We start from the raw sequence: 21,665 nt of genomic DNA on the forward strand, positions 1-21,665 counted from the left end.
GGTGTAGGAGGCAAAGATATCGAGCTTTGGGGTGCCCCACTTCTGAGTTATTAGGATGAAGGTTCTTTTGTCCAGTTGCCACTTGTGTGGGTCCAGAAAATTTCTGCTTAAGTGATCTGCCATAGAGTTTAGAGAACCTGGCAGGAATTGTGCTAACAGGTGTAGTTTCATGGCAGAGGCTGTGTGCCAAAGGGTCATGGCCAGCCTGCATAGAAGGTACGAGCGAGTTCCTCCCTGCTTGTTGATGTACCACATCACAGTGGTGATGTCTGTTTTGATCAGGAAAGCCCCTGGGGAGAGAAGGGGCCTGAAAGCTGTCAGTGCGTGCTGGACAGCCAACATCTCTTTTTGGTTGATGTGCAGATGGATTTGCTGTGGGCTCCATTGGCCCTGTATGTACCTGCTGTCCAGGAGTGCACCCCAGGCATAGTCTGATGCATCTGTGGTGAGCATCTGGTCGATGGGGGGTGGTGAGAAAGGTAGTCCCTTGTTGTGGTAGCATGCTGCTACCTACCAAAGAAAATCTTTCCTGAGGCAAGGTATCATGAGTATTAAGAGAGTTTCCAGGTCTTGAGTATTGACACCAAAGGCCTTTTAGGTACCACTGAAGTTTCCTCATATGCAGTCTGGCATATGAAAGGAGTAGAATGCAAGATGAAATGAACCCCATAGCTTGCAGGATTTTCCTTGCAAATAACTGGGGTCTGGTGGCTAGTTGAAAGTAGTAGGCTGTCAGGTAAGTTTGCCTTTCTGGTGTAAGGAATGGCATCTGGGATGCTGTGTCCAGGCTTGCTCCCAGGAATATAATCCTTTGGTTGGGTACTAGTTTGGATTTCTTTTCGTTGATAGCGTACCCTAAAGGTCAGTAGGGACTTTACAAAGGCCAAGTGCTTGAGCAGCTGCTCCTGACTGTCTACCTGAATTAGGCAGTCTAAATGCGGGTAAATTTGGATATTCCTTTGTCTGCTAAAGGCAATGGCCAGAGCCAGACATTTTTTAAAAACTTTGGGAGCAGTAGATAAGCCAAAGGGAGGTAGATCTGGGAACGCTTTCGAGGTTGGAAGAGTGTGGAAAAAAAATTTGTATCCCTGGGATACTATGTTGAGGACCCGGTGGTCGCTGGCAATAGTGGCCCAGGTGCTTGCCTGAAAAGAGTGTTTTCCTCCTAGGGGTAAGTGAGGGTGGTCAGAGGGAGGGGGTGGTGGCGGAGAGTCATTGTGAGTTCTTACCATGAGGGGGTGGCTTAGAACGCCCTGTTTTTGAAGTGGAGGAATTCCACTGTTTTGATCTCTGCATTCCCTGTGGCTGCTGTCGGGGGGGGGGGGGGTCTGCTTCCACAGGGTCTAGGCTGAACTGACCTGGTGGGAGCAGGAAAGGACCAGTGCTTGGAGTGGCAATGCTTACTGAACCTGGGTGGCTGGAGCTGTATGAAAACCTCAACTGTTTGTATAGATTTAGTTTTTTTTTTTCCCATCTTTTTTAAGACCTCCTCTGCCTTAGTGCCAAACAAGTTGTCTTTGTGCAAGGGTGCATCCAACAATTTAGATTTAACATGGTCTGGCAAAGGTTGTTCCTTTAAACAAGCATGCCTTCTAAGGACAGAACTGGTGACTGCTGCCCTGCAAGAAGCTTCTGGGGTGTCAAAACCACAGTGTAAGGTGTGCTTAGTTACTTGACTTGCAGAATGCATGAACTCTTGTAACACTTTAGATTCTGCAAAAGCAGGAAAGGAAGACCCTTTTTGTTTGAGGAGTTCCATGGTATGTTGCTGAAATTTTAGCATATGGAACTGGCAATTTAGTGCTCCGATAGCAAGAGTAGCAGAGGTGTATACTTTTTTACTCCATCTGTCTAGTGCTCGAGAATCCCTATCTGAGGGGGTGGGATTTTTAGCAGAGGCTGCTTTAATACCTTTAGGCCCTTGAGGTCAGCAGTAGGATCTTTGAAAAGCAATTTGCGAGTGTCAGGGACTCTAATACCTGTCAGGATTTCTGGGTGCAGGTGGTAGGGTGTCAGGAGTCAAAACGGACTCCAGAAAAACATTGTCCACAACACATCCAGGACTGGGAGAATGGCCCGGGGTCTGTACTGTGGAAGATCTAAGAATTCCCTAAGTCTCTCTTCCCATTGGAAATGCTCCTTTAAGGTATGAAGGGTTTCTCCACAGGAAACGTCCTCAGGTGGAAAGGCTGAGGGAATGAAATCCTCTGCATCAGAATCCTCATAAGCAGAAGGGGTTGCATGTCTTCATATTCAGATGCATCAGTCATCAGACTCCAGTTCAGACAAAACAAGTGGGGACAGATCTTTTTTTTCTTTTGGAAGGGGTAGCTTGGCTTCCCCTGATCAGCATGATAAGGTCTTCCACCATTTTAAGCATTTGAGACTGAGGCAAGAAGGCAGGTGCCTGAGTGTGGGTCATCAGTTTCTTGGGTGTGGTTCATACCCTGGGCCTTAGAAACTCAGTTGTTTTCAAAAAAACAGTAGATGCGAAAGAAGTCATCGGTTTGTGTCAAGAATCGGTAGTGCGAAGTACTTCCTCGGAAGCCGGTGCCTGCTCAGCAGTTCCAGACCCATCCAAGGGAGAGAACTGCGGGATCCTTAGTCGAAGAAGAGTTGTGCGGCATACCGGACTCCAAAAGGGTCTCTGTAGCGACCTGCGAATCCAAAGAAGCGAGCATCAGGGGCTGCAAAATTGCCTCACTGAGGACCGGAGAACTGACTACTAGCTTAATGGAAGCGTTGTCAGTAGGTTTGGACCTGTGCGGTCTTGTCTGTCTTTATCCTTACTTTTTTTTTGGAAAATCTGCTGTCTGATGGCTTAATGAAGCCATATCGGAATTCGAGGACTAAGCGAAAATATCTAGCTACAATAAGGGCTTGACTACATATAGTTCTGGTGTTGAACAAAGCACAAAAGTAACAGCGGGGGACGTTGTGGTCTGGGCCTAAGCAAGTGATGCAGTAAGAATGCAGGTCTCTGTGGGGTATTTGCTTTCCACAGGCAAGACAATTGTTAACTCTGACATCAGTTAGAGCAAGAAAAAGAGATCCCCAACAGGGTACTTAGCTTTAGAAGACTTTTGCTTCACTTCGGAAGATGAAACTCAGGTAGCGGCCAACCGGCACTCTTGCGAACTGCTTCTGCTTCAGGCTCTGCAGCAAGAAACACTAATGTAATGGCATTGGCTGCCTTACTTTATACTACTGACGACCTAACGTTAGTCCTGAAGCGACAGCAACCGACAGAAATACTAAGCCTCTGTTATTCGGGCCGTCCGAGGGTTACCCTGGCAGGGATAACCCAAATACGATGACTGCAACAGTGAAGCACGAAGGACATCAGTATATTCATCACTGAGGGAGCTTACTGTGTTCTTTACACATTTAACATGAAGTTGTTCAAAAAAAAAAAAGTGTCTTCTGTACCAGAACTTTGCATATCTTTATTGAGAATGTCACATCTGAATGCTGAACAAACTCATGTTCCACAATTAAAACTTTCCAAACATCATGTGATACAGTTTTCCTGTGTTACAACTTCCTGCAATTCAAACCCATATTTGCTATGAAACCCACTACAGGTGTGTCCATTGTTTCACTAAAGCCTTCAGCATCCAGCATCACAAGTTCATAGGTGTTTACTATGTTAACGACCACAAGGGCCTTTTTATGCCTAGCCATGCATCCCAAACCTCTAAGAAGTTCTGATACCCTTGAAAATTATAAGCAGGTGCCTGGGAAATGAACCATTTACAGGTTTGCCTGTGTCCATGAGAGACATAGTTGCCAAACCAGGGATGAATTTCCGCTTCCCCATCCAATTGCCCAAGTTGCACCTGAATTGGGTTAGAGAGGAACTCTGCTTCTCATGGAAGGGGAGCCTGTTCCATAGATAAGGTAGTGTCTGGGATACATACCCGTCTCTCCAGCAGGTCCTATTTATATCACAGGCAAGTTAAGTCATAGTACAGTCTGAGTGCTGGTTTTCAGTCTAATAATCACATTCCTTGCAAGATGATCTAGTATGGAAAAGTCTACCTTTTAAAACAAAGTTACTTACTTCAGCTGTCTATCTCCAAACATGACTCCATTGAGGGCAAGTGCTCGAGGCACTGAGGCTTGATCAGCAAACTCCACAAATGCAAATCGTGTTGGCTGTGTCTCATCTCCAGCCATTCGAACAAAATTCACATCTCCGACTTGCTTAAAAAATTCAAGCAGCTGCTCTGCTGTTGCCGTCTTAAAAATAATAAAAAAACATAGTTAAAAATAATCTCTACAAACATGAAACTTAGCAAAATGAAATAAAGACTCAAGATGTTCAATAAACAAGCTATGTACTCATCATAATGATGGATCTCTGTTGTCAATTTTCCTTCTTCCTCAACTCACGAGTCTCAGATCCAACCTCAAATCCAGCTCAGTTGATTTCACTAGATTCAAGGATAAAACTCTCAAGCTCCTCCCTTACCCATAATGCCCTGCCAACCTAATGTACCTCAGATGGAGTTTGCTGTCCCCCAGAATAAAAGAAGTTATGTACTCACCATAATGTTCCATCTGCGTTATCCATTTTTATTCTTCAACTGTTGTGTTCAGATCTGAACCTCAGATCAAACTCGGTCGTTACTAAAGCTCGTGGTAACCAAAAAGCTCTCTAGCCTCTTCCTTACACAAAGCACCAATCCTCAACATATCCAGTTCTTTGCCAATTATACCTGAAGTGGAATGTACCAATATGCATACTTAATATTTTATATATTTGAAAGAGGAAACTATACCTGGAACTCAATCATAAAGGACAGTGGTGTCCTTAGAATGCCTCATTCTTCCTGAAGTTTGTTGAAACAAAGGATAGAGGGTGTTAGTGGGCAAGAAGATGAGGAAGAATGAAAATGAACACAGATGGAATGTTAAGGTGAGTACATAACTTCTTTATTTGACGTTGTCAATTTTTATTCTAACCTCAACTGTTGGGACAGAGTCACCAGCTACCTAGAACCCCAGTAGGACTCTAAAGAATGATATTCCTAAGCACAGCTGAGCCAAAAGCTGTTCTGCCCCTTGAGACTAGATCTAATTTGTAATGAGTGATAAAGGTACGAGGATTAACCCAGGTTGCAGCTGCACATTTCAATCATGGAAGCTCTAGATACAAAGACTGAAGTTGCCAATAACCTAGTTGAATGGGGTCTTTCAAGTTTTGGTAAAGTTAGACCCAGTCTGTTATAAATAAAAGATACAATTTAAATCAGCCATCTGTCTAGGGTTTCTTTTGCCACTGACTTTCCCAATTTCAATTTTGCAAAGGAAACAAATGGTCTATCTTTCTGATTTCTTTTGTGCTATGTAAATAAAAATGTAATCGTCTGTAAACATCCAATAAATGCAACATATAATCACCTTTGTTTGCAAATTTAGGAAAGAATATTGGCAAATTAATGGACTGATTGATATTGAATTCAGACAACACCCTGAGAAGGAAAGACGCATTTCTTCCTAGTGTAAAACTCTATCCTTATGAAAAATCAAGGAGGGAGGTTAAAAGGACAAGCCTTGAAGTTATGAAATTCTAACAGTAATGGCCACTAAAAAGACAGTTTTCAAAGTCAGCAATTTAAGGTCAAATATCACTGATGGTTTGAAGGCGAAATTAATTAAGGCTTGCAGTACCAAGTTCAAATCCCATGGTGGAGCAGAGTCTTTACACGGGGGTCTCAACAAAGGGGTGCCCTCTCAAGAATGCTTTACAAAGTTTAGAAGAGTCAAGAGAAGAATTTTCTAATTCAATATGAAAATTACACTGCTGCCAACTGAACCTTAAAAGTAGAAGTCCTCAGCCCCTCATTACAGATCAAAGCTAAAAATTTCCAAATGTTACTTACTGGAGCTGAAAAAGGGTTAATATGTTTTTGTTTTGCCCAGTAAACAAACCTTTTCCATTTACTTGTAAAGTAAATAAAGTTTTCTTGCTGAAGGTTTATGAAAAGATAAAAGTATATGATGAACAAATGAAGAGAGCATCGGTTGTCTGGATATTAACTGAATTGTGGAGAAACCAAACTTGAGATATCTGGATAAACCATGTGTCGAACATGACAGGATATCTGGAATCGGCTCCAGTATCCAAGGCTGGCAAAGAAGATAAAACCACACGAAGGCGAACCAAATCCGACAAGGCCAGCAAGGTGCAATGAGGATGACTTTGCTCTTCAACCTAGCAGCTTTCTGCTGGAATTTTGGAAAGAAAGGAATTGGAGGGTAAGCATAAAGCAGACCGGGAGGCCAGTTGTGAAGTACAGTGTCCTTCGGTGACTCCCCCAGAGGAGGGACTAGGGCAAAAAAGCTGCTGCATTTTTTATTTAGGGGAAAAGCAGAAAGACAATAGCAAGGCTGGCCCCAATGGCTGAAAATCATTTCTTCCAATTTTCCCATTGAGAGACCACTCTCGCAAGGTAGAAGAATGGACCTGCTCGATTTGTCTGCTATTTTGTTGGTTTTCCCCGGAATGTGCTTTGCTATGAGAAAGCAGTTGGACGAGATCACCCATTGCGCACTTGCTTCTTGACACAACGTGTATGATCTAGTCCTTCCTTGTTTGTTAAAGTACCAAACTAATAACATACTGTCCCACTGAATAGCAACGGTCCCCTGAAGAGCGCATCCCTGGAAGGCTTGCAATGCTAAAAGTACTGCTCTCATCTCTAGGACACCGATATGCAAGTTTCCTCTTTGGGGGACCAAGTGGCTTGGACTATTCTCCCAGAAAGTGCCCCCCCCCTCCCCCGGTCTGGGAAGAGTCTGTGTTCACTATGGCTGTGGGAGAATGAAAGGATGGGGTTTACTACTGAAATGTCGAACGGCACTACATCGACTGTACTATAGTTGAACACTGAAGTTCGAAAATAGTAATGTCGACAAAAACACAATCTAGGAATGGTTTTAACATGGGTCGAGGTAGGTGTTCAGTATTATTCAGAACTACAAACATCTCCCCTACCTCGACCCATGTTAAAACACAGTCCTAGATTGTTTTTTTGTCGTCGACATTACTATTTTCGAACTTCCGTGTTCGACTACAGTAGTCGATGTAGTGCCGTTCGACATTTCAATAGTAAACCAAGGATGGCCTTGCAGAACTTGATCTGAATGAATCCACCACCAGAGTACCCCCTGTATGCCTGAACCAGTTAATTGTGCTGACATGCTCTCGTAAAGAATGGACCATTGTGTTGCTAACATTCAGTGAAGAATTCTCATATAAAACCTTGCTAGAGGAAATAAAATTATGGCAGCTGACATTGACCCCCAAAGCCTGAAGGATCAAACAGGCTGAAACATTGGTACTGCAAATTATTCTCTTGACTTAGAATTTTGCAGTCTGCACTCTTGAGCGAAGAAGAGAAGCTGTCACAGATGTGTTGAAAACCGCTCCTATGAATTCCAAAATTTGAGTTGGCTGTTAATGAGACTAGTCATAATTTATGGTTATCCCCAGATGAGAAAAAATCTGAAGTACCTGATCCATCGCTCTTGTTAGTAGATGCTTGGTCAGGGTGGTAATGAGCCAGTCATCTGTCTAGATATGGTAACAGCCAGAATCCTTGCAGTCTCAAGTAAGATGCCACTACTGCCATGCATTTGGTAAACACCCTGGGGGCTGTTGTGAGGCCAAAGGGCAGTACTCTGAATTGGTAGTGACTGGCTCCCAGCCAGAAGCACAAGTACTTTCTGGATTGTCAATTCATCTTTATGCGACAGTACACATCCTGAAGGTCTATTGAGCACATCCAGTCATCCTTGACTAAAAGGGATAGAATGGACTGAACCGTGACCATCCAAAACTTTGCATGTCAAACTGACTTGTTCAAGTTGCTGAAATCCAAAATTGATCTCCAGTCCCGTTTTCTTTGGCACTAAAGAATCTTGACTAAGTTCCAGATTCTATCTGGTTTGGCAGGACCTCTTGGATTACTTTTTTTCTAACTGCGTTTGTACTTATAGTGCTGATTCTTTCCTCTGACTGGGTGAAACATTGGGAATTTTGCATAAAATTGGGGGTGGAAGGGAAAAGGTCATCATATAACCTCTGGAAATAATCGGCACCCAATTATCTTTTATGTATAACCAGGCTCTTTGGTGCAGGGATAATCAACCACTTACTTGCCCCCACAGGACGACAATCGGTCCTCCTTTCAGGAGCGATGATAGGCTTAGTCAGTGAAAGGCTCTCTGGATCCCTGCTTTTGTGGGCCTTCTCTGTCGCGGGGGTGATATCCATTAAAAGTTTTCCCCCCTCTGCCCCTAGGGGAAATTTCTCCATGTGTCCTGGAAAGGACCCTGGGACTTCTTAAATCATACTTTTTGACCACCTCATTGATTCCAAGAAAAGGATCTTTGAGGGATCGAAAAACGTACACCTACTGCAGACAGGGTCTTTCCATCCTTCTTACACCTGGATAATGTGTTCTTCACTTTGGGGTCAGACAAAGAACTGACAGCAAAGGGAACACTGATGAGGACTTGAAGGCTCCACAAAATCACATAAGTGCATTCAGGCATGCCTCCTAATGGATATGCTTGAACTCGCTGCTCTTGAAGCACCTAAGGCTGCATGCAAAATAAGCCTCATGGATGAATTCAAGATGGACTGGAGGGTAGTCAACTGAGAGGCCATAGATGATTGGGCCTCAGCAGGAATGGTCTCTAAAGAAATTCTGAAAGTTCTTTGATCAAGTCCCTTTGTAATCTAGTTAAATGTACCAAATAGCTCAGTGAGAGCAATGGTCGCTGCAACAGACACGCTTCCCAAACTTGTCCATCACCCTAGACTCCCTGTTAAGAGTATGAACAGAGGAACTTTGTTCGGCAAGTTCCTTCTGGGTGGCCACCACCACGAACTGCATCCATGAGCACCCCGTTATCCCAAAATTCTTTTCCCACAGGTGCAGCCAAAATCCTGTCTGGCCTCTTAGGTACTGGCTCAACTGAGTCATGTTCCTTCCACGCCTACTGAGGTCAAATCAATGAGCTTCTCAGCAGGAGGAGTAACCCAGAAGGTAGATGGGCCAGCTCCAAAGGCCTCCAGAAATACTGACTCCTCTGTTGAAGGGTTGCTGAGGTCCAACCACCTCTCTCAATAAGAATTTTAAAGATGTCTTCTGTAGGTGATCATGGGGACCCTTCACCCTCATAGAAATCAGTATCCTCAGTGACTGACTCATTTGGAAAGTCCAAGTGCCTCCTTTTGCATGCTCTCTTCCTAAAAACTTCCCGAGTGGAGTGCTCTGGGAAGTTTTAGAAGAGCCTACAAAACCTTAGTGGGTAGTCTGGAAGTCTCGAGCTGGCTGTCGCTGTGGAGTCAAATAAGGCTCCAAGCACAGAGACATTTGGGGGCTGGATTAAAAATCTGAGGGGGCTGGGTCTGTCAATCCTATCTGAGCAGAAAACACCCTCTTCACAACCTCAAAGCCAGACTACTCTGGAGAAAGAGAAGAACCTCAGCACCAAGAAGGCAGGCTTCTGGACCACTAACTCCTCGCACCCAGAAAGCAATCTCGCCAAGGAGGAAGTTGGAGACAAGCTGTCCAGTGCTGAAGCACCGAAGTGCAAACACGGCTTGAGACCTCCTGAGTCGACCCCAGCTCCTTGGATCTGACAAGGAAGCTTCAACTCCAAGAGTCCCCCGGTTCAGAGGATGTCAGAGCCGGGGAACTCTATAGAGTTAGCTTCAGATTCAAAGATAGGGTTATCTTCGGATCCAAGCCAGATGGACCCCCAAGACTCATCTCCAGGGACTCTGAAGCAACCAGAGGGATTCAGAGGAGGAGTCTGAGGTGCTGGTGCGGTTGAAGGACACGCCTCCTGACCCGAAGTGGTACGAGTTGGTAACACCCATCAGGAACTGAACTGAGAGAGACTTTCTCATCATCCTATCAAAATTTTCTTCAAACTCCTGGATGAACGAGATAAGGTCAGGGAAGGTGACTGAATGGCGCCCTCCCATAAAGGGGGAAGGAACCCTGCAAGCCACCAGATTAAGATGAGAATATCGGGTCCTGGGCAAAAAAAAGCTGGATCCAGAACAACTGTACCCGAAGATTACTTGGTCAGACTCGAGGACACAGGATCAATTAACCTCTTTTTCTAAGGATCCAAGGGGGGAGAGATTTGAGACCTCCTCAAATACAATTTAGACCTCTTCCTGGAAGGGTCCGAATTTGGAGCTGAGAAAGTGGAAGGAATCAGAGACTTCGGATTCCTTAGACTTTAGTTTGGAGGATTGAGCTCCAGTGATGGTTTCACTGAAGTATGATGGCAGAAAGACATTTAGAATAAACTTATTCTTAAATGTCCACAAGTGCTCTGGAATTAAAATTATGACAAATTGAGCAATCCTGCTGCATGTGCTGTGGACCAAGACAATAAACACAGTGTATGTGCATTTGAGATAGGCAACTTATACCCACTGTTCAAACATTTTTAAACCCAGATGTTCCCTTCTCAGCCATACCAATGTAAAAAAAAAAAAAAACAAAAGGACAATTTTTTTTTTTTTTTTTGGAAAGAGGAAGTCATAAAGGAAAAATATTACCAACAGTGGTAATTAAAGATACAGAGGTGTCTAAAAACAGCACAAGTAGAAAAACTAACAAAGGTAATAAAGTGGTACACTAACTTACGAGGGTAAGGAAGAGGATAAAAAGTACATTAGAAATATAAAGTTTTTTTGTAGGAAAAAAAAAAAATCACATATCTGTTTAAAAGTACAATCGAAATTCGAGAGCCATGGCTGACCATATCTTAGCACAGAGAGTCAAATGAGATCTGGGTATGTTAGGGGTTGGTGCATTTTGAGCAAGGGAGAGGCTCGAGTGCTTTCTGGTCAACACAAGTTTTAGTAATGGCTGAGTTGAATCCAAGGTTCGGATCCAAACCCAACAGTTAAAGAATGAAAATTGACATCAGATCAACAGTTTATCCTATGCAGAATAAAAAACTGGAGCTCAAAAAAGGAACGATCCTTACACGAAGAAGAGTTCTGCGGCATACCGGACTCCGAAAGGGTCTCGGTAGAAGCCTGCGAATTAACTGAAGCGGGCATCAGGGGCTGCGAAAGTGCCTCACTAAATTCCAGAGGACTAACAGCCAGCTTGGCGGTAGCATTGTCAGAAGGTTTAGTCCTGTGCAGTCTCAGTCTTATCTTTACGTTTTTTCGGAAAGTCTGCTGTCAGATGGCTTACAGAAGCCATATCAGAATTTCAGGACTGTAAATGAATAATTCTGGCGTTAAAACAAAGCACAGAACCAACGAGGGACGTTGTGGTCTGGGCGTAGACAAGTGACGCAGTAGGAGTGGAAGTCCTGGTATGGTATTTGCTTTCCACAGGCGAGACAATTATTAACTTTTTCTGACATCGGTTAGTGCAAGAAAAAAGGATCCCAAACGGGGTACTTAGCTTTCAAAGACTAACTTCAATTTGGAAATGAAACTCAGATAGCGGCCAACCGGCACTCGTGCAAACTGCTTTTGCTTCGGGCTCCACGGCAATACAGACTGATGTAATGGCGTCGGCTGCCTTCCTTTATACTACTGACGACCTGACATCAGTCTTCAAGCGACAGCAACCGATGCAGAAATACTAAGTCTCTAGTATTTAGGCCAGCAGAGGGCTACGCCAGCAGTAATAACCCAAATGTGATGACTGCAACAGTGAAACACAAAGAACATAAACGGGTTCCCAAGAAAAATCTCTTGGTCATCCTCAAGAAAGAAAGGGAAGGTGGTTAAGGAGGGTGGAAAGTTGAGGAAGAATGAAAATTAGTCCAGCAACATTCGAAAGGTAGACAGAGTTGTAGTTTAATGTGACTAAAGCAACAAAAACAGCATACCAGTTTTGGCAAAACTTACAGACTTCTTCTGTGCATTAAATCATTTGAATCTATAACACATTTAAATAATATTCAATTGAACCATACTAGGAGAGAATTGGTTTATGCCAGAATTAACTTAATTCATTAAGGCCAGGTTTAAACAGAGCCCCTAGAATGACAATCCAACCAGATTCCTTATTATTTGGTATAGAATGCCCCACCTTTGTCAGCTGGTAAAATAACCAGGTCATAATTATTGCTGAGTTTATGTAAGGCATCCTTGTTCTTGTTTAGTGAGACTGTTTGTTGTTGGTGTGTATGTTCATGTTAAATTGCAAATCTTTCAGCACACATTCTTTGAAGACTGAGACATGTTTGTCCATGGGAGGTATAAAAGTAGATTTTTTTCTAGATAACATGGATATCTGGAGACGTTATCTGGATGACTGTTGGATGGTGTGGAGAGGGGACGCTGGATATGCAGAGGAATTTGTAGAATATTTAAATGAGAACAAATGGGGAATTAATTTCACTCTCAGCTATGATTACAAAGCAATTACATTCTTGGACGTCCAGATTCTACGACAGGATGACTATACACTTGAAACACAGGTTCATCGAAAATTCCCCCAATTTAACACCTTACTACATAAAGCCGAAGGACACAACTACATATGCCTCCAGTCATCACACCTTCCACATCATCCAAAATATCCCGAAATCTCAATTTCTACATATCAAGCGTATATGTTCATCAGATGCAGCCTACAACATTAGCAAAAGTGACCTAACACAACGATTTTTGAATAGGGGTTTATTCATGTAAATAACATTAATAGGGCATGCTCTTTTGCCACTGAACAGGACAGGAAAAAGTTAACATATGGTAAGGGACCCAAAGGCAAGGATGTACATACAGTCTCACCAACCCATTCGCCTAGTTACAACAGTTGGAAGAAATATAGATGCTTTTAGAAATATTAATAATCATTGGGACATTCTGTTGGCAAATGAGAGACTAGAATAGGAATACTTTCCCCAGTGTGTCTTTTTTCATGTAGAAGAGTCCGTACTATTAACTCCCATCTAACCCACTATAAACACTCTTCACCTACTACCACACAACAGGTCACCCCATTTGGAGATAAGTTAGTGGGGTAGCAACCCTTGTGGTCACTGAAGTTTTTGTACATATATATGTAAAACAAAAGAATTTACCAGCAGCAATACATCACATATTTTTGAAATTAGATGCTTTGACAACTGCAGTAGTGACTGGGTCATCTATTTGGCCACCTGTTTTTGCTCAGCTTTTTATGCAGGGCAAACATCTAGGCCATTAAAACACAGGATTAGTGAACATCTCAGTGATATAAGAACTAAAAGGATTTCTAATGCACTTTACATACAATGACCCATGTCACTGCTAAATTTCAATTCACAATCACTGATAAAATTCAAGGACATAAATCCAACAAAGCAGGATGGCATTCTATACTAAATAAGGAATCTGGTTGGATTGTCAGGCTAGGGGCTCTGTTCAAACCTGGCCTTAATGAATTAAGTTAATTCTGGCATAAACCAATCAGCTCCTAGTATGGCTCAATTGATTATTTAAATGTGTAATAGATTCAAATGATTTAATGCACTGAAGAAGGCTGCAAGTTCTGCCGAAACCAGTATGCTGTTTTTGCTGTTTTAGTTGCATTATACTACGACTCTATCTTCCGAATGGTGCTGGACTCTTTTTGGTGTTTTACAATACATTTGGTTTGGTCCGTGCACACAGTCTCACTTACGTGGGGTTGAGCAAGGTTGAAGAATGAAAATTAACACAGATCCATCACTATGGTGAGTACATAGCTTATGAATCAGATATCATTTTCATTCATTCCTTAAATGATGTGAGGGAGTCCCCAGCTAGACAGACCTTGGGTGGTCCTCATGGAAGGATATTTCAGAGTACTGCACAGTCAAATGCAACCCTGTTTCTAGAAATCAGGTCCAATCTGTAATGAGCAATAAAGGTAAGCACTGGACCAAGTGGCAGCAGCACAGATGATGTCATCTATCAAAGCTCTACACCAAAAAGTTGTAGAGGTAACCATAGACATTGCTGAATGTGCTCTAGGTGGGTTAGGCAAAGACAAATCTCTCGATTTAGAGACTAAGGATATGCAGTCAGTCAAACATTTGGCTAAAGTCACTTTGGAAATGGCCATGCCCAATATGTTATGAGAAAAGGAGACAAACAATTGGCCAAATCTTCTGAAATTATTGTATCGCTGGATAAAAATAAAGTTGCCTGTGGATGTCCAAAAAATGCAGCATGTATTCACTATTAATGGAAAATTCTAGGAACAAAAGCAGGAGGTCGATGACCTGATTAATGTTGGACTCAGAAGCCACCTTAGGTAAAAGGATGGGTTAGTACATAAAGACACCCTCTCATTATGAAAGATCAGGTATGGAGACTTGGAAGAAAGGGCCTGGTGTTCAGATACTTATCTAGCAGATGTAATGAGAACTACGAAAAGGGTATTCCAAGACAAAAATTTACAAGTCTGATATGACGTAAACGTTCAAATGGACTTTGTGTCAAAACTCTGAAGTAAGATAAACAAGTCCCAAGGAGGAGTAGGGTCCTTGATAGGGGGTCTAAGTAAAAAGGTGCCATTCAGAAAGGTCTTGTACAACTTAGAAGCAAAAGAAGCGTGGTTTTTGCCAGAATGAAAATTAGAAGTACCTGCCAGTTGGACTTCAATAGTAGAAAAAAAACCTAGCCCCCTCTTGGAAGAGGGATGCTAAAAATCTAGGACTGCAGAAGTTGGGACAGAAAAGGAATCCAAATCTATTTTAAGGGCCCAAATAGAAAATCTTTTCCATTTACTTCTGTAAACCTTCCTAGTGGAAAGCGTTGTGACAGGACAAAATGATATGTCAAACCAGGAAAGAGTCTAGGCTGTCTAGTCATTACTGGAACTGTTAAACCATGCTGTCAAGCTTGAAGCCTATTATGTCCGGATGAGCTATCCCAGTCAGGTGAGACAAGAGGTCTGGACTGAGGTCCAGTATAAAGGGGGGATATAGAAGGTGAGACCACAGAAAGGGAAACCCGATTTGATTAAGCTAAAAAGGTGCAATAAGGATTAGTGAGCTCTTTAACAAGTAGGCTTTCTGCAGAAACTTGCAGAGAAGAGGTAATAGGGGATAATCAAAGAGGAAACCATGGGGCCAGTTGTGAACTACAGCATCTCCCAAGGACTCTTCCGGAGGAGGGATAAGGGTGAAGAATCTGTTGCACTTGTTGAGGGGGGAAGCAGAGAGATAGCAACATGGCTGGCCCCATTGACAGAAAATTATTTTTACCATTTTAACTTTGAGAGACCACTCATGAGGCATCGGAAAGGACTTGCTTTGTCTGCAAGCACACTGATCTCCCCAGTACATGCTTTGCAATGAAAAAGTGACTGGAAGACATCACTCACTGCCTTGCAAAAAAAGGATGAGACCTGGTTCCCACATTTGTTGACTGGAGTGCATAAGGGCTGTTGAAGAATAGATCAATGAACTGATAGGGTCCACTGTTCAATTAGCATACATCTGGCCAATGTGACTAAAGTTATCCCTGTTACCATCGATCCTACGGCTTGCAAAACTAGTCATGCTAGAGGGAAAGAATGCAAGATCACGTCTTTTACCTGGAATCTGAGGGTTTGTACTCTTAAAACAAAGTTAACAACAAACCAAAGAAATGCAAAGGAAAAAAAAACACGCTGAGTCCCAAATAAATGTAGTAAGCGCTTCCGTTTACTCAAAATCAGCAAACTTCTTCAGACAATACTTATGAATTAACACAGAACAAATAAACAAAATAAATGACATCACCACCAATTAATATGAAGATACACTTCCACTTAAAGGGCTATTACTAGTTAATTAAAAATACATATAAAATATCCTAAGAAAATACTATACACAAAAAATGAATATGTATACAAATTATAAACATATACAAATAAATACAATTATCTATTAAGGGCCCTCATTCTTAAAATACTTTTAATAGAAACAAAATCATTAAGGCCTGGGGGAATCTGAGCATTCAGCCTCAGTTGCCAAATTAATTCTTTCTCATCTAACTTCAAAGAAACTGGTCCACCCCTAACACGGTCATCAATTTTTTCAATGACGAGAAAGACAAATCCATGTGTAGGATAATCTTTAATGTGCCTAGCTAAGGCATTATTCAAATTCAATTTACTAATTTGATACAGATGTTCATAAATTCTATTTTTAAGGGGTCTTTCTGTCCTCCCGACATAAAAGGCAGGACAAAGAGCAGGAACTCAAATACACAACACCCCTTGAATTACAGTTAAGCCTACCCTTAACGTAATATTTTTGGTTATGTATGACAAAAGAATTCCTAACATTAATACATTTACACCAACGGCAAGCTCCACATTTTAGCATACCGCAGTGTGGAAAATGTTTAGGAATCACATCCTCAAGGATACCTTTTAAATTCCCACCCTTTTTAAATACTACATTAGGATAATCACCTACACTAATTCTAACAATATTGTCCTCCAGAAGAAAACACCAATTCTTAATAAGGATAGATTTCAACAAGGGGGCATCCAACAAAATAGTAGTAATAAAAAGTAGTAATAAAACTTAATTTATCAAATCTAAGAGACTGAGAGGGACTTTTAAACACTTATTGGCTAAAGGAGAATTTAAGGATATGATGGGTTTAGGAAAGGATGTTTGGTATCTTGGAGAGTAGCCTCTCAGGAATTGAAGGGGGTGAACCTATGGGTGATTACATTGACTTAGTCCCCTGGCTCTAACCATTCTTCTGTCTCCCTTAATCAAAGGTTTGATAAATTGAGTTTTATTACTACTTTTTCGTTGGATGCCCCCTTGTTGAAATCTATCCTTAAGAATTGGTGTTTTCTTTTGGAGGACAATATTGATAGGAATAGTGTAGGTGACTATCTTAATGTAATATTTAGAAAGGGTAGGAATTTAAAAGGCATCTTTGAGGATGTGATCCCTAAACATTTTCCACACTGCGGTATGCTAAAATGTGGAGCTTGCCGTTGGTGTAAATATATTAATGTTAGGAATTCTTTTGTCATACATAACCAAAAATATTACGTTAAGGGTAGGTTTAACTGTAATTCAAGGGGTGTTGTGTATTTGAGTTCCTGCTCTGTTTGTCCTGCCTTTTATGTCGGGAGAACAGAAAGACCCCTTAAAAATAGAATTTATGAACATCTGTATCAAACTAGTAAATTGAATTTGAATAATGCCTTAGCTAGCCACATTAAAGATTATCCTACATATGGATTTGTCTTTCTTGTCATTGAAAAAATTTATGACAGTGTTAGGGGTGGACCAGTTTCTTTGAAGTTAGATGAGGAAAGAATTAATTTGGCAACTGAGACTGAATGCTCAGATTCCCCCGGGCCTTAATGATTTTGTTACTATTAAAAGTATTTTAAGAAGAGAGCCCTTAATAGATAATTGTTTGTATTTATTTGTATATATTTATATTTCGTATACATATTCATTTTTTGTGTATAGTATTTTCTTAGGATATTTTATATGTATTTTTAAATTAACTAGTAATAACCCTTTAAGTGGAAGTGTATCTTCATATTAATTGGTGGTGATGTCATTTATTTTGTTTAAGTTCTGTGTTAATTCACAAGTATTGTCTGAAGAAGTTTGCTGATTTTGAGTTAACGAAAGCACTTACTACATTTATTTGGGTCTCAGCGTTTTTTTTTTCCTTCTTTGCATTTATAGGGTTTGTACTCTTGTTGAAGGTAGAGACTATCTGACTGACTGGGTCTAGATGAGCACCTATGAACTCCAGGTTTTGTATAGGAATGAAATGTGACTTGTAGTTGACTGATGCCCAGGTGGTGGCATAACTGGAGCAAGTCTCTTGTTTATAGAAGTAGATGCTTGGTTGGAGCAGTCAGGAGCCAGTTGTCTAAATATGTAAACACCTGGAATCCCAGCAGTTCTAGGTGAGCTGCTACTACTGCCATGTATTTGGTAAACACCCTGGGGCTGTGGTGAGACCAAAGGGCAGTACTCTGAATTGGTAATGACCATCTCCTAGCTGGAAACGTAGATATCCACTGGAGCGCCTGTTAATTCTGATGTGATAGTATGCATCCTGAAGACCTATCATGCACATTCAATTGTCCTTTCACAACAGTAGTATAATGGAATGAACCACGACCATCTGGAAATTTGAATTTCTTACATACTAACTTAGTTTGGCGAGGTCCAAAATGGGTCTCAAGACCCCTGTCTTTTTTGGCCCTAAACAGAATCTTGGGTAAATTCCAAATCCTCTCTGGCCTTTGGGGATTTCTTGGAGGACTCTTTTCCAGCAGCTTTCTTACTTCCAGAGCTGCTGAATCCCTCTGATTGTATGGAATATCAGGAATCTTCCTCAATTTTATGGGGGAAATTTGAGAAAAATTGTATGAAACAGCATCTTGATATGATCCTCTGCACCCAGGAATCTGCTGACAGGGTTTGTCAGAGAAAAATATCTCCGAAACACTTTTCATGCCACCTCTGCTGCGAGGGTAGCATCTTCCTTAAGAGTTCACCCCTCTGCCTCTGGCAGAACCATCTCCTCCTGAGCCTTGGAAAGAACCTTGGGATTTATGAAGCCACACACTTCTAATGCCTTGTTGACTTTGTGAAAAGGGTCTATGAGGGGTAGCGAAACAGATCCCCCCCAAGGTCTTTCCTGCCTGCTCATTTCTGGAGAGTGCTTCCTTCATTTTTGGGCCAAACAGAGAAGATCCAGCAAATGGAGCACTGATGAATGAAGACCTGAAAGGCTCCACAAAATTGCACAAGCGCATCCAGGCCTGCCTTCTGATGGCTATGCTCAAACCTGCCACCCTTTAAGTATGCTCTCCAACATGGGAAATCAATCCATACCCAATGCATCCATGAGACTGAAGGGTGGCCAGCTGTGAAGAAACCTTACACTGGTCCTCCTTGGACATGTACCCAGAAATAGATTTGGCAAATTCCTTCATCAAATCTCTTTGCAACCTGTTCTAATGTGCCAAACAATTCAATGACCTTAGGACAGAGGCCGCTGAGGCAAAGATGCACTTTCCAAATCTGTCAAAGGTCCTAAACTCCCTGTTAGGGGGTGGGACAGATGTGCTCTGCTCAGCAAGTTCTTTTTTATGGCTACTGCTACAACCATACCATCTACAGGAACACCCTTACTCCAGGATGCTCTGTCCTTAGAGGGAGGCTAAAAATTTGTCTAGTCACATGGGAATTGGCTCCACAGTATCTGGTTCATTCCATGCATGGTGAGACACAAAATGAGACAAGATCAATTAGCTGATTAGCCAGAAAGGTCACCCAAGAAGTAGCTGGGCCAGACTCGAAGGCCTCCAGAAACACCTGGGAAGGCATTTGAAAAAAAACATCCACCTTTATGTTTTAAAATTTCAGACATTTCTCCAAAGAAAATATCCTCAGCTGGAGATCTGGGGGACCCTTCCCCTTTATCAAAGTCAGTGTCTTCAGCGAGAGACTCCTGAAGGGACTTCCAGGCATCACCTCTTACATGTCCTCTTCCTAGGGAACCTAATCAATGGGATGGTTTTGGAGAGGTATCAAAGGTGGCAGCAAAGTCTATAGGGACTAACTGGTGGCTCGATCAGATATGCTGGTCCCTGTGGAATAAAGGTGAGAGGCTCAGAACTCAAAGCCAATCATGGAAGAGAAGATGGATCCAAGGGAGGCAAGGGTATCTTTAACCTTGGCAGAGAGAAAGCCTTCTCCACTACCTCGAAAGTGGAGGATCTAGGAGAAACAGAAGCCTGCAGCACCAGAGACGCAGAACCCTGGGCCGACAAGCCCTGAATTCCCCCAGAACCCTACCTCAGAGAGGAAGTCAGACCCAAGCTGTTCAGCACAGAAGCACCTAGGGGCAAGGTTGGCTCAATAACTTCAGAGTCAACTCCAACCTCCTGGAATTGGCACCAATGCTTCAGCTCTGAAAGTCTTCCTGCTCCAAAAGCATCAGAGCAGAGTGACTCAGGGCCAACATCGGAGTTGAACAGCCACTTGTCTTCAGATCCAACAGACACCCTCAGGGATATCAGATCCAAGGGCTAAAAAAACCATGTGAGAGATCAGGGAGAGTGATATCCTTATCAGTTCAGAGGAGGGCAGGCTAATGGGTCAAGGGGGAAACAGAGCCAGGAGTGCCCCCATCCGGATCTGAGAAACTTCATCATCCAAGCCACCACTGCTTCAGACAAGCTCCTGGAGGACCTAAGAGAGAAGCTGTTTGATGGTGGCCTGTAATGTCTCCTAGGAGTTTCCTGAAGAAACAGAGTGAAGCTGAGAGAAAAAGTACAGTTTTGTACCTACCATAAATGCAGATGTCCGATAGACATGCAACTGCAGTCATAACATGTGGGTTGTCCTGCCTCAGGCAGGCCTCGGTCGGACGGATTCCAAAGTCTGGGTCCGACGTCGGCTGATGTCGCATTTCTCTCCGATGTCAGAGCGGCTGGAGTACATAAGCATCAGCCGACGCCATTTTCTTCAGTGTTTCTTGCCCCAGATGCCAGGTGCCCTCCAAGGAAGGCTGTAATCAAATTGGAAGACAAAAACAGGATTCCAAACAAATAAATGAGCAATAAAACAAATACACCATAAAAGATATCCCCAGCTAAGAGAAACAGGGATAGGAGTGGACCCTAGGCATAGAGGGGTATGGAGGGAGGGAAAATCCAACTGCAGTTGCATGTCTATCGGACATCTACATTTATGGTAGGTACAAAACTGTACTATGTCCTTCAAGAATGCAACTGCAGTCATAACATGTGGGTAGAATACCATAGCTTAGCTGGGGGAGGAGGTATGCACTAGGAAAGAGATGGTGTGGCAATCAAACCCTGCAGGACTGCCGAAGCAAAGCCTGCTCTGGATCTGGAGTATAGAGGGAGATTGTAGTGTTTGGAGAATGTATGCACGGAGCTCCATGTGGCAGCTTCTAGAATGTCCTTGGTAGGCACCCCTCTTAAAAATGCTGTAGAGGTGGCTGTAGCTCTGGTGGAATGTGGTCTGACATTGGCTGGAACAGTCTTTCCATGAAAGGAATAACAGAATCTGATGCAATGTCCAATCCATTTAGAAATAGTCTGTTTTGAAATTGCTTTTCCTTGGACTGCAGGGCGTAAGCTACAAAAGTTGTTCAGACTTCCTACTGGCCTTGGTTCCTGTCAGGTAGTAACGAAGTTGGCCGTGGATGGCCCAGGTATTCCAAAGTCTTTTCCCTTATTCCCAGGATTGGGGAAGAAAGCAGGCAGATGAATGGCTTGATTTAGAGAAACCCCAGATACCACCTTTGGCATAAAAGTAGGGTTGGTCCTTAATGAAACTCTGTCTCTGTGGAAAATAATAAAGGGTGGTATTGCCATTAGTGCCTGTAGCTCCGAAACCCTTCTTGCTGAGGTAATTGCCAACAGGAAAGCTGTCTTCCATGAGAGAAATTGCAAGTCAACTGAAGCTGCTGGCTCAAAAGGAGGTAGAGTCAGTTTTTCTAAGACAAAATTGAGGTCCCAGGCTGGCACTGGGGCCTTTCTTGGTGGCTTAATGTCCTTGATTCCCCTGAGGAATTGTCTTAGTAAGGGGTGAGAGAAAACAGGAGGATCAGTGTTGTATCTAGCTGAAATAGCAGATGCATGTATCTTTATGGAAGAATATGA

At 42.5% G+C, this 21,665-nt stretch overlaps 1 protein-coding gene across 1 annotated transcript in view; it reads right to left on the reverse strand.

Moving 5' to 3' along the window:
* The window catches only part of SREK1 (splicing regulatory glutamic acid and lysine rich protein 1), a 1,533,788-nt gene that overhangs the window by 943,223 nt on the left and 568,900 nt on the right, over positions 1-21,665 (reverse strand). Inside the window, exon 5 of the mRNA XM_044063648.1 lies at positions 4,064-4,242. Within this exon, the coding sequence (XP_043919583.1) occupies positions 4,064-4,242 (179 nt within the window). The remainder of the gene's footprint in view (positions 1-4,063; positions 4,243-21,665) is intronic.

Source organism: Protopterus annectens, chromosome 2.part1 (assembly GCF_019279795.1).
Source record: "Protopterus annectens isolate FY-2018-M chromosome 2.part1, PAN1.0, whole genome shotgun sequence".
NCBI classification, from domain to species: Eukaryota; Metazoa; Chordata; order Ceratodontiformes; family Protopteridae; genus Protopterus; species Protopterus annectens.